The sequence below is a fragment of the Bactrocera latifrons genome, unplaced genomic scaffold (genome assembly GCF_001853355.1).
Source record: "Bactrocera latifrons isolate USDA-ARS-PBARC rearing strain unplaced genomic scaffold, ASM185335v1 scaffold_25, whole genome shotgun sequence".
NCBI lineage: Eukaryota > Metazoa > Arthropoda > Insecta > Diptera > Tephritidae > Bactrocera > Bactrocera latifrons.
Window position 1 is genome coordinate 1841393 of NW_017536074.1, and position 12190 is coordinate 1853582.

The 12190-nt window shown below is 39.3% G+C and overlaps 1 protein-coding gene across 1 annotated transcript in view; it reads left to right on the top strand.

The window, feature by feature from the left end:
* The first annotated feature begins 1538 nt into the window (after window positions 1-1538).
* LOC108969344 (cytoplasmic dynein 2 heavy chain 1) overlaps window positions 1539-12190 on the top strand; it is a 26815-nt gene continuing 16163 nt past the window's right edge. The window contains exons 1-18 of the mRNA XM_018933989.1: window positions 1539-1593; window positions 1885-2094; window positions 2128-2231; window positions 2688-2772; window positions 2903-3032; window positions 4650-4783; window positions 4851-5177; window positions 5237-5598; window positions 5672-5838; window positions 5907-6330; window positions 6400-6632; window positions 6955-7308; window positions 7367-7613; window positions 7671-8746; window positions 8918-9134; window positions 9207-9458; window positions 9580-10230; window positions 10389-10571. Coding sequence (XP_018789534.1) covers window positions 1539-1593; window positions 1885-2094; window positions 2128-2231; window positions 2688-2772; window positions 2903-3032; window positions 4650-4783; window positions 4851-5177; window positions 5237-5598; window positions 5672-5838; window positions 5907-6330; window positions 6400-6632; window positions 6955-7308; window positions 7367-7613; window positions 7671-8746; window positions 8918-9134; window positions 9207-9458; window positions 9580-10230; window positions 10389-10571 — 5211 coding nt within the window. The remainder of the gene's footprint in view (window positions 1594-1884; window positions 2095-2127; window positions 2232-2687; window positions 2773-2902; window positions 3033-4649; window positions 4784-4850; window positions 5178-5236; window positions 5599-5671; window positions 5839-5906; window positions 6331-6399; window positions 6633-6954; window positions 7309-7366; window positions 7614-7670; window positions 8747-8917; window positions 9135-9206; window positions 9459-9579; window positions 10231-10388; window positions 10572-12190) is intronic.

Consider the following 12190-nt stretch of genomic DNA (forward strand, 5'->3'; position numbering starts at 1 on the left):
TATTTCAAACCAAACTTCGGGTGCGGAATTGTTGCGAATATTGGAAAAGGCTTAAGGTGATTCAATTTTATCGAAAAACTTAAGCCTGTGAACGGTACAAAGCCTTCAAGACGGTCGAGAGATCGTTAAAGACATTCCTCTTCCTGGTCGAAGTTCGACCTCTTCAAATGATAAAAGTAATAAAAAAGTAAAGGATATTGTGTCTGAAAATCGTGAGGTAAGTGTTAGAGAGATGGTAGTCGATATCTATCGAAAGTCCGTTCGTATGATTTTTGTGAACATTTTGGGTATGAAACTCGTTCTAGCTCGACTCATACCGATAAAAATGAGGTTTTTTTCAAAAAGAGTACTATAAACATATTTCTTTGGATATGCTTGATCGTGATCCCACGTTCATGGATAGCAGTATAACTTCCAACGAAACGAGTGTTTATGAATTTGACATGCAAAGAAGTCAACAAWCATCGGAAAGGTACCCGTTCTCAGTCGATGGAAGAGATAAATTCAAAATTCGCTGAACGAGCTGAAGCTAATCCCAAAAAGTGCTTATGAAAAGTGTTTGAGGACTCTTTTTTTGTCACAATGTACACATAATGTATAAAGTTTATAGAAACTTTGCAGAATATAAGCGCACAATTGTCATTTTCACGAATTAAGAACAAGTAAAAAACGAAGTCTGCTTGGATTTCAAGTAGTTTTTATTTATTCGCAATACGCAGCGGAGCAACTATTCGAATTTTCTTTACAAACCGGTTATTCGATCAATGGGCTTTCAGATTATTCGAATAAYTTTAAAAGCACTATGGTATTCTATAGCCACAGAAACCACAAGCCAGTTCTAGTAATTTTATTATAATATCTTTATCTTTGTGTACTGCTCGCTTGTCGAAAAAMCCAGGAGTAAAAGCAACAACATAATTAACGAGTAGAATTCGCACAAGAGAATAAACGGATACCTCATAAAAGAGGTATAACCGTTCTCTTCAAAGCTGAACGGTTTTGTTTTGTCTATGTTAGGCCAGTTTGGCAATTATGAATGGCTTAAATGACAAATTATTGCCAATAATTATTATAAAAGCACTTTTTCATTTTAAATACTTAAAACTAAGTGCATATAATTATTCATTAAAAATATTTCTCGTGCTGTTGTCTMATTCAATCCGGGCAGCATAAACCACCCCTAAAAGTGTTGACCAAAACAAACATGCTAAGCAAACAACTGTTAGTTTCGAAAGAGCTATCAGCCAAAAATTGCCACTATTTGTTTACAGTGTCACGATTTGTAGGTGGAAGCCAACAGGTGTTGTTTACTAACACCAAATTTCACCGGAAAGCGGGCGGCAATACTGTTTGTTTTTCAAATCCATGCCAACAACGGTTGCTAGCCGATGCAACCAGAGCAACCGTTAACCATAACAAACAATTGACATTTGGTAGTTTCAATAAAATTTATACAGTTATAGCTAACGTGCAGTATTTCGTGTAAAAATTTGTAAAATTTCTTAAAGTTTCTCGGAGAAAARTAAATAGATTTCACAATGAGCAACAACATCCTCAACAGCAATAAGTCGAAGTTCATAATAAACACTTCTGGTGAGTGGAACGCTAACAAAATATTCCAAATTAAAATTTCATTATAAAWGAGTCTCACCGCACCGTGTGGTATTACGTGGAACACAGTGTGGTACAAATGTAAATGTATCGCCCTCAAGTACTCTGGAGCTAAATTTGTGGCTACACCAAAGTAAACTGCAGAGTAGCGATTTTCAGTATTTTTTTCCTAACTCCTTATTTATAATTAACGCTATTATCTGAATTGCTCACTGCGTTTCTTGCCTTGAATAATCCTACTAAATTTCTCATCCACTCTTCAACTATTCACAGTTGAGTATTTTGCGGCTAGCGTAAGCGGTGGCCCGACTGCTGACGAGCATCTGTCTGCCGTACAGGAGTTCCTCGAGAACGATGAACTGACCGTCATCGCAGCGGTGCATAACAAATCGGATGGCAGCATAAAATTTCATCATCGCATACCTGGTGACGAGGTTTGCTTGCTATTTTACAAGATACCGCAGGCTGGCGGCGGCAAGAGTGGCGCAGCAAACATTTCAGCAGCGAGCAGTGGAGAGGCATACGACCAACCGCTTGGTATTTTGACGCTCGAGGGCGGATTGGTCAAGTCAATTTACAATTCTGTTTCGCGTGTATTCTCACCGCAAGCTGAAGCCAGGGTAAGTTAACGCTGCAATATGGTCACTTTTATGTGCTTTTACAGAGRATATGTAGAGTTTAGTTGTTGGCGGCTAAGCTCGGCTTAGTAGTTCAATCGTACATACTATACATACATACATATCGTACATATATACATGTATATTTTGTACATGTATAGCCAGTGGAGGTTTTCTCTTACGTATTTCACTTTACTGCGTGGCTTACCGCTTTGCATGCATTAAGCTAGTGCACTTTTATTTTAATTGACACATAACTAGTTTACGGTTCTGTGTGATTTCGCCCGGAGAGATAATATGGGCGCAKAGCAAAGTCAGACGGATATATGGCTCTGCTTATAATGTTTCACGGTAGTATGCTCACCATACACACACACACACATTGAMCATTAAAACTTTAGTTCACAACTTTAACTTCTCACAAAGCTTTAACACGCTCCACCTTTTCTCTTTTGCAAGAAAACCGAATACAGTTCAGAGTTGAGCGGTCTGCTTGAAAATTTACATGTTTCTTTGGGTTCAACTTTGGGTTTACCGCAAAGTGGTGAGTACAAATTAATGCCCATACTTCAGAAACCGCATATCTGCATTACTAATTTGAAGTACTATAATCGTAGTATATTTTATTAAAATGTAAGGATTCAAATATGTGAATAACCTTTCTTCTTCTACAGGCATTACATCACTGAGAGATGAAATTAAACATTGGCGACAGAAATTAAATCAGAAGTCCAGTTCTCGCATTGACCGTGAAATGTCTCAAGCTTTTATTGGTTTACTTGAGAATATTGACAAACAGATGAGGTAAGATGCGACCCTAACGAAATAATATACCTCGGCATACGTCGGATGGTATCGAAAATTAGTTAATTACTTTTTGTTTAACGTTTCGCAAAACGTAGTTACCCCGTAAGGCTCTAAAGCCCAAACCAAGTCTTTCAAGAAATAACCAAAAGCTGTATACTTGTAGTTTACAGTTGACAAGAATAGTTTCGAAAGCTTATACAGCTTGAATCTACGTCAGCTTTGGCACTCTTAACTACTTACTATCATTAGCAAATCTGCTGGAAATCTTATCTTAACACAAAAATTTGAAGAAACAATAAGTCGGCGGYTCTGAAAAATGAGGAGCTTATTGGGAAGAAAAGTTGTGTGCAGATTTTTCAACCGATATCTCAAAAAATTATGGATTAGTTAGCGTATTTATTGACAGATATATATGGATAAATCTACTCAGCTCGTCATGTTGATCATTTATAAATATATTTGATAGTGAATTCKGTTCTTCCTTCAAGGTGTTTCGTGGCACGCTTAATATAGCTAAACGGACAACAAGTTTTCATCCCACAAAWAATGTCTTAAGGCAGTCATGTTCGCCGAAAGTATGGCTATCAGGGTGTTTCAATATTAGTCTAACGGAAGCTCGACAATGGAGAATAAAGTTTCTAGATATATTCATCTCGATCTCTACTATAAGATTTTATCCTCACTGTATATGAGATGAAAAGTCTTTCAATAAATCTCATCACTATTATTCTATGTTCACCTTTAGAAATATACTACAAAGTACGCAAGAAGTCCGTACAATGTAATATGTAGGACTCAATTATTTCCGACCTGATAGTGTGACCAGAACTAGGAAGGAGGTCGAGGCGAACACTTAAATCAAACTTTTAAATAGTTTCTTAGCCGACTCGTGCACCCGCTTACGCAACACGCGAATTTATGCTCTTCTCAGCTTTGAGCGTTGTTTTTGTTGTTGCTAGCAGAGGAGTTCATTATGCTCCTTAACTGGGAACATACTGATCTCACTATGCAGGTGTTATATTAGACATTTTGTTGAGGCGTAGTTGAGGACCGGGCACCCGATTACCTTGTAAGTTGCCAACAACGTTTCTTTGTATTTTCCCCATGTGCCTCCAGCTAGCGACTTGAGGATTTTGTTGCGGCTCTGTAGTTTGGCRATAATCGCGGTCGAATGTGGAGTGAAGGAACACAGACTGTCAAAAGTCGCAGTAAAATTTTAGGATTAGCGACAGTCGGAATCTTGACGCCATCAAATGCAATCTCCTGTCTGTACTCCTTCGTCCAGTTTATAAATAAGGTCGCTTTGTATTATTGAGGGAGTGTGTTTAGCCGTTTAACTTTGAACACATGCCAACGATCCCATTGGGAGTTTCGAYATATAGAAGTTAAACAATAGAGGCTAGAGAACACCACCCTGCGAGATCCCTTGTTCAGTTCTTCTTAGGTTTGTGTTTTTAYCTCGAAATAGTACCGATGTTTGACGACCGCTCAGGTAATTCATGGCCCACCTCTTTGAGCTTTGAGCGTCCACTCTGCGGGCACCTTTAAATATCAGCTATAGTGTATATAAAAAATTTGCGCCCAAAATGTATTTAAATATTTCAATGATTTTAGTTCGATGGCTTATACAAACACCGGCACGAGTATTGAAGAGTTCCTAGACAGTTCACACAATCTTCTAGATGAGCTGTGGCGCTTACCRTACCAGTATCCACAGGCACGTATGGCTGACTTATTGGATATCATAGGTAATAAATTGGATATCATAGTTTCAGAAAATGTTGTTAAAACACTAATCGTGCCTTTATAAAAAAGGTAATCGACTGATAGCAATATGTGCAGAACAACTGGTAATGGAGGATATGTGGAGTTTGAACTCACATAACGTCAACCCGCAAATGAGTCAATGCATTGATACAGCCGAATCCTGGATGCAACTTTGTGACTCACTTACACGCCTCTTCTGGCCTAATTATGTGCAGCATCCCTGGRTTGGTGAGCCACATGTGTCTAAGCGAGCACAACAGTTTAAAGAACGGATTTTAGAGATAAAGAACATCAGGAATCTCTACAAACAAATTGCCACCTTATTAGACGATGAAGAAATGCAGAGCATGCTATTTGAGACTTCACCATTTAAAGGTAAGGTATTTTTCTTTCCAATTCTTTCAAATAATGCCATCATTTTATTTGCGCTACAGAAGTCAATATTTTCGACACCACCCCTTTGGGTCAATCGAGGTGGAATAAAGCTTTACAACACTTTGAACAAGTGCTGCAACCCATTGACGAACGCATTGCCTCTGCACTGAAAGCTCAACTTCATAACCACCTCAGCAATCCACGGCAAGTTATATTCATTTTCTCAAAATATGAAACACTCATACAGCGCCCAGCTGTGCTAGAGCTATTGACGATCGAACGAGAACAGTTTCTGCAGTCCTTGCAATTTCTGTTGCAAGATTTGCGCAAAGCAATGTCCGATACGAATATGGAACCCGATACCGGTCATCTATCGGTGATTTGCAATGAATGTCGTTGGTTAAARGTCGTGCAATATCAGGTGATGACCTCTAACTCAGCGTTACATGTAAATATATTTAACATTTTACTACTAAAACATTATTGGTTTACAGATACAGGAAATTGAGACAGTTAGTCATTTGATCAGTGGTCGTGAGGGTTTCGACAAGCTTAACAAGGCGGTGCAAGAGATCAAAGAGGAGACAGAGTCTTTACTACGCACCAACTTTGAGATTTGGTGTGGACAGTGTTCCACAAACGTGAAGAGTGGAGAGTTAAGGTACTAGCATTCTCCAACGAATTTAACTTAACAGTTCCGTAATAACATTCAACACGTACGTGTTACAGATTGCGAGAAGATCAACCTGTCGTTAAGTTCGAGAAGGAAGGTCGACAGTTAATGCGCGTTACATTCAATCCGAAATTGGTTACTTTCTGTCAGGATGTGCGAGAATTCGAAAATCTCGGTTACAACGTGCCTTCAGAACTGCGTTCATCAGCTGCACATGCCGCCAAATTTATGAGCTATGCACGACGTCTGCAACAGATCGCAACGTTTCACAATACAATTGGCGATCGTATGATACCATGTGAGAGACCGATCATGTTGAAGAATGCGGTAGAGTTGTCGAAAGTAGTGCAGAGTGAGACGGTGGCCTGGAATGATGAAGAGTCGGTGCAACGTTACATAGATATGCTGCAAAGTGCTGTTTCGAAGCTATCTGCCGATAACACCCTTCTAGTGGGCTACCATGAGCAGGCAAAAAGATCGGTGGGTTATTACTGTTATTTTTCCATAACTATTTGTAATAAAAATGTATTCTTTCCGTTAAACAATCAGGTAATTAAACTAATGAATACCGATTTATTCACACAAAACCAAGTGTGGAAGGATGAAATGCGACATCTGCGTGAGCTGGTGGCAACAATGGAGCGTCAAGGATATACCAACTTGGATGCTTTCAAATTACATTGGGACCATCAACTATATAAGGTTTTGGAATACCAGTACATCATCGGCCTTGTAGATATGAATAATAAACTGCCAGATATACATATCGATATTTTATTCAGGTATACTTACGGATAACGATTGAAAAGTGTTAAATGGTATAGTCTGATATGAAAAGTATTTCATGAACTTACTTACGTAGTTGACATAAGCTGTCGGCTCGTAGTATAGGCAACAGAGAACATTTACATTACAATAGCATTTGATTATTTGTTCCTCTTTCAGTCTGTCTGTCTAATCTACTATTAAACCAAAAAGGTTAGCTTGAAAAACCAAGCATACAGTCGTGCTGATCTCTCTGGTCTATATTAGATATTAATTTGGACATCATTTTCAAACACTTTATACTTATTCATTTATAAATTTCTCATAACTTTATCTCAGACAACGTCAGCTTTGTTACCGTCCACCCGAAGAAGAGATACGCGAAAAATACTTTACTCAACTTCGACGCTTTATCGAACGACCCAGTAGTTTTCGGGGACTGTCAGACAACAGTACTGAGCTATTCAAAACAATGATTGAAATTAATCGCCGCTACTTCGGACCACTCTTCGAACGCGCCGAGGAACTATTTCGGAAGCTTGAAGAATTCAAAAAGATCTGGTTGCCTTGGGTCGCATTAGGTTGTGTTGACATAGAGGAGTTATCTGATATACACCTAACAACATCGGAGGACTGGGATCGTGAGTTTAGAGCATGCAAAAATTTCGGCCAGAAAATTGCAAAAATTCAGAAGTAAGCACGGACGTTGAATAAATTCAAAATTGTATTAAAAATTTTCCTTACTCTATAGCTCCGAAGAGGCTATTGACTGCATCATTATCAATACTTCGCCATTGCGTTCGGAAATTGAGTTGATTAGTCGACGATATTGGGAATCATTGACCAACAGCTTGAGAACGGCAATTGTCAATGACGTCACCGTATTACAGGAGTTTTTGCAGAACTCACTACAGTTTCTGAATAATGTACCCATGGAAGAGACTTCCATAACTGAGTCCGGCATGAAATATGAAAAAATGATGTCGGAACTACCGAAGGTTAGAGCGTATGTCTTTACCGTTACCACTATGAGTAATTTATATTACATTTTACAGATATCAGAAACGCTTGATTCGGTAAAAAGTAAAGACGCCTGCCTCGCTGGTTGGTGCAAAGAGCGTGTCACCGCCTTAGCTAATATTCTATTGCAATGGGAACGGCTACAGCCTCTTATTGAAAATCATGCGGTTGTACTTCAACGTCAAGTCGATATGCTAAAGGATCAAGCGCACTCGCAATTGCAGAATTTACAAAATGAAGCCGAGAAATTTCTGCTTCGCTGGGAATCCACAATCAATGAACTAGAGAGCAATGAAGACGCCACCTTAGAACTTTTTAAGGAACGTCGTGAGCATTGGCAGCAAATAAAGACAAGAAAAACACAATTGCTAGAGGAATGCAGTAAATTTAATATGCAATTTCCAACAGAGTTGCTGGCTCCATTCGAGGAAATTGAAGAAAAAATGCTTGTACAGTCGAAACAGTGGGAAGTTTATGACAACTATCTTACTGAATTGAACAGCATTACCGATGAAGAGTGGGCCATCTACCGTCGACGACCTTATGAGCTGAATGAGTTCATCAATAAGTGGGAGGGTTCAGTGCATGCGTCCATCGATCTGCCTTCCAAGCGTATACGTCAAAGTGTGGAGCGGCTACAGGAGGTTATGCCTATATTACAACAATTACAATCCGATACTTTAACGGAGCGCCACTGGGCTCGCATTTTTATGCTGTTGAACAAGCCGGATCCAAAACCTATGCACACCCTACTTTTGCGTGATGTATTAGAAAATTGTGGAGCTCTCCAACAGGCCTCTGCGGAAATAACAAAACTCGTGAAACAAGCAGCTTCGGAGCAAATTGTTCGTCAAGCCTTAACCGAATTGGATCAGTGGTCGGTAACGGCTAACCTAAAGCTGATAAATCACAACGATTCTGACGGCAAAGCATTATCACTTATTAAGGACTACCAGGAGGTGTTAAACAAAATTGGCGATAATCAGTCCCTATTGCAGTCAGCTAAAAATTCAGCAGCTTTTGAGGCATTCTCAGATCAGGCAGACTTATGGGAGAGTCGACTAAGTACATTGGATACGCTTCTAACAAGTTTAAGTCAATCGCAAAGACGGTAAGAAGCTAAGTGTGCAAAGAAAGATCAAACTTGAGAACAAAATCGGATCCCACGGAATGGTTCTCGAAGTTTTAAGCTTTCATCCTAAATATATGACTCAATCTTATATAGTACCTACTCATGCACATTATTTAACTAATGAAAGTTTTTTGATATTTTCCTAAATAGTTGGGTGTATCTGGAGCCTGTTTTCGGTGCGGGCACCTTACGTAATGAAGAGGCACTATTTCGTCGTATTGACAAGGATTTTCGCTATGTGATGCGTGAAATTCAAGCGGATCCTCGAGTAATATCACTTACCAAGATTAATAACATATCAACTATTGTGAATTCGCTAGAAACGCAGCTAGCGCGTTGTCAAAACAATCTCATGACCTATATTTTCGTAAGTTTGTATGGTAAGCCATTCACTATACTTCCTCTAATGTGCGACGTCTTCCCTTCGGTTTCTATATAGGACAAACGAAATTCATTTCCACGCTTTTATTTTCTTGGTGATGATGACTTACTCGAGTTATTGGGACAGGCAACAAAGGATGCTGAAATTATACAAAAACATATTAAAAAGCTCTTCCCCGGCTGCCATAGTCTGGGCATAGCAAAATCACTGAGCGAAGAACCGACTGTGTACACCATACAATCTGTGCAAAGTGCCGAAGGCGATGTGCTGCAGTTGCAACAAGTCGTGCCTATGAAGGGTCCCATTGAGGTTGGTGTACAAACAAGACTTTGCCAAAGCAGACAAACACAAAGTTTCCACTTACGACTTTCCACTCACCAATGCTTGTTTGACTTTATTATTCTTCTTCTCGCATGCTACTTTTCGACAGGATTGGCTCAATCACTTAATTAACTCCATACAGCGTACACTCAAGGATGCAATATTTGAATGCTACACAGTCACAGGGGCCGACAAATTCTCCGAGTCGATGCTGCGAAAATACCCCATCCAAGTATTAAGCACCAGTCGCGCCATCCAATTCACCCACGAAGCCGAGAAAGCCATACAGTCTATGTCGTTGCGAAAACTGCATCAGGCGTTGAACACTGAAATAACACACTTCGCCAATATGAAAAACCAAACAAACGACACACTGCTTCAGATTAAACTGCGCGCACTGCTCTTCGATTTGGTGCACTACGCGTCGGTGGTGGAGGGCCTACAGCAGCATAATGTTATGCACAGCACCGATTGGCATTGGCTGAGCCAGTTGAAGTTCTATTTGGCCGGCACTGACGGACGCTTAGTCGTGATGCGTATGGTTTACGCTGAGTTCGAGTACTCGTACGAATTTCTCGGCAATCCCAATAAGCTGGTGAACACCAAGCTGACGCACAAATGTTATCTCATCCTCACACAAGCGATGCATATGGGGCTGGGTGGCAATCCGTTCGGACCGGCTGGCACTGGCAAAACAGAGTGTGTGAAAGCTTTGAGCGCCATGTTGGGTCGCTTAGTGTTGGTTTTCAACTGTGATGAGGTGAGTAAAGAGTGTGCGTCATTCACATGGTCTCGGATAAGCAAGATGCTAATACAAGCTTCGTTTTCCTATCTTTTCCAACAACAAAATGGCAAAACGGCATACAAATGCAAATTCATACCGCACAATGCATGGTTGGTTGTGGGCCTTTAAATCAGAATGTGGACACTGAATCGATGAACCTAATTTTAACTGGACTGGCGCGATGCGGCGCTTGGGGCTGCTTTGATGAATTCAATCGTCTGCATGAAGCAACGCTCTCGGCAATTTCTATGCTAATACAACCCATACAGATGGCTTTAAAGGATAAGGCCGATGTGGTGCAAATTGGCGAGAGAAACGTAAGTATCTGTGGTCGGAAGCGCTTCATGCACCTTAGCTCCACCAAATACATTTTACTGGTCGTTTTGAATGGCTTTGAATACTCATACGAACTAAGAAGCTAAAATTCTGAAAAATTCTGCTTATCTGAACTATTACCCGAAGTACTCAATTAAASGTAGTATTGAGGATATACTTGTATGTTGCATTTATAATATAAACAGAAGTCAGTGATGTAAATGAAACTCTTAATGTTCCTCATATCATTAAGATGATGTTTGTTTTAAGGCTCATAACTCTAACCATGTATAGACATACATAAGTATGATCTAACGCTCCCTTTAAATTTAAACCAAATTCCTGATACAAAATATRAGGAATCTCGGCGAATCTGGATAAACCTTTATCTATTGAATAGGAGTGATAGGTTTGTAGCTTTGATCACTCAAAGTTAACGGATTTTATAACTATCTTTCCGTGTATTGTCATTTTCATACAGATTAATGAAGCACCAAGAAATAAAACTTCAGTCAACTTTTACCGGTTTAATAGACCTCGGCTTCATTTCTTCCCTTGATGTTGTRTAAAAATTACTACCTCTATTATGGTTTGAAACTCCATTCAGTGGAATTGAAGTTGAAGCAATTCAACTTCATATGAACCCAAGGTATTCCGATTTCTAAGCATTTTCTGTTGAAATTTTAATTAAATTGATGTAAATATTTAGACGAACAATCTCAGTTCATGGGTTTGTACTTATTAATTAAAATGTTTTGAAATTAAAAATAAAAAAGTCTTTTTTATCTCATATGAAAATTTTTGATACTCTAGTCAGCCCAATTGGCACAGACTTTATAACCGTAATTCCAAAAAAAAGTTGAAATTTTACAACACTTCAACCAAATCAAATCAAATTTTTTTTGACGGGTTGAGTGAAAAGCATAATACCGAATTTCGAAACTTCACCCAAAATGCAATTGGGTTGAAAACCATTAYAGGAGTCTATATAATTTTCTTATTTACTTTGCTCCCATATGTACATATACATATGACTAAAATAAAGTTAGGTTAGGTTATGTAAATTCAAAATCTCGGATGTCCAGCTACCAGCAATGAGGGGAAGGCATTTTCGACCTACTGACAGCGTTAAGCTCCAGTGGATTCTCACCAAAGGTAGTTCTTTGGCTCTATGAAACAAGAGTTAAGGCCATTATTTTCTACGGAGTTTTGTATGGTAGAAGGCGCTGGAAAAGCCTAGATTCTGACTGATAAATGGACCTCATCATATTTGTGGTGCACTAGGAACCACATCAACTAAAACTGCTCAAGATACTCTGCGTACTTCGATGACTGTCAGCCTGGGCACTTTAAAGTCTTCGCTCACTTTGATTTCATTCCAAAATACTTGCATTATCATGTCGCCAAACCAAGGCTGACTGTAACTTTTCTGCTCACATACCCTCTAGGGATTCATGGGAGGGGAAGACTCACTGATGGAGAGGGCGATGCTCTTTTTTATGGATGAATTAAAGCTTGCGGAGAGGGTGGTTGGAGGAGTACACTATTGAGAACTTAATATATCAACTACAGTTTTACGTTTCCTGACCACTCTTTTTTCTTTCAAATGGAGGTAGCTGCT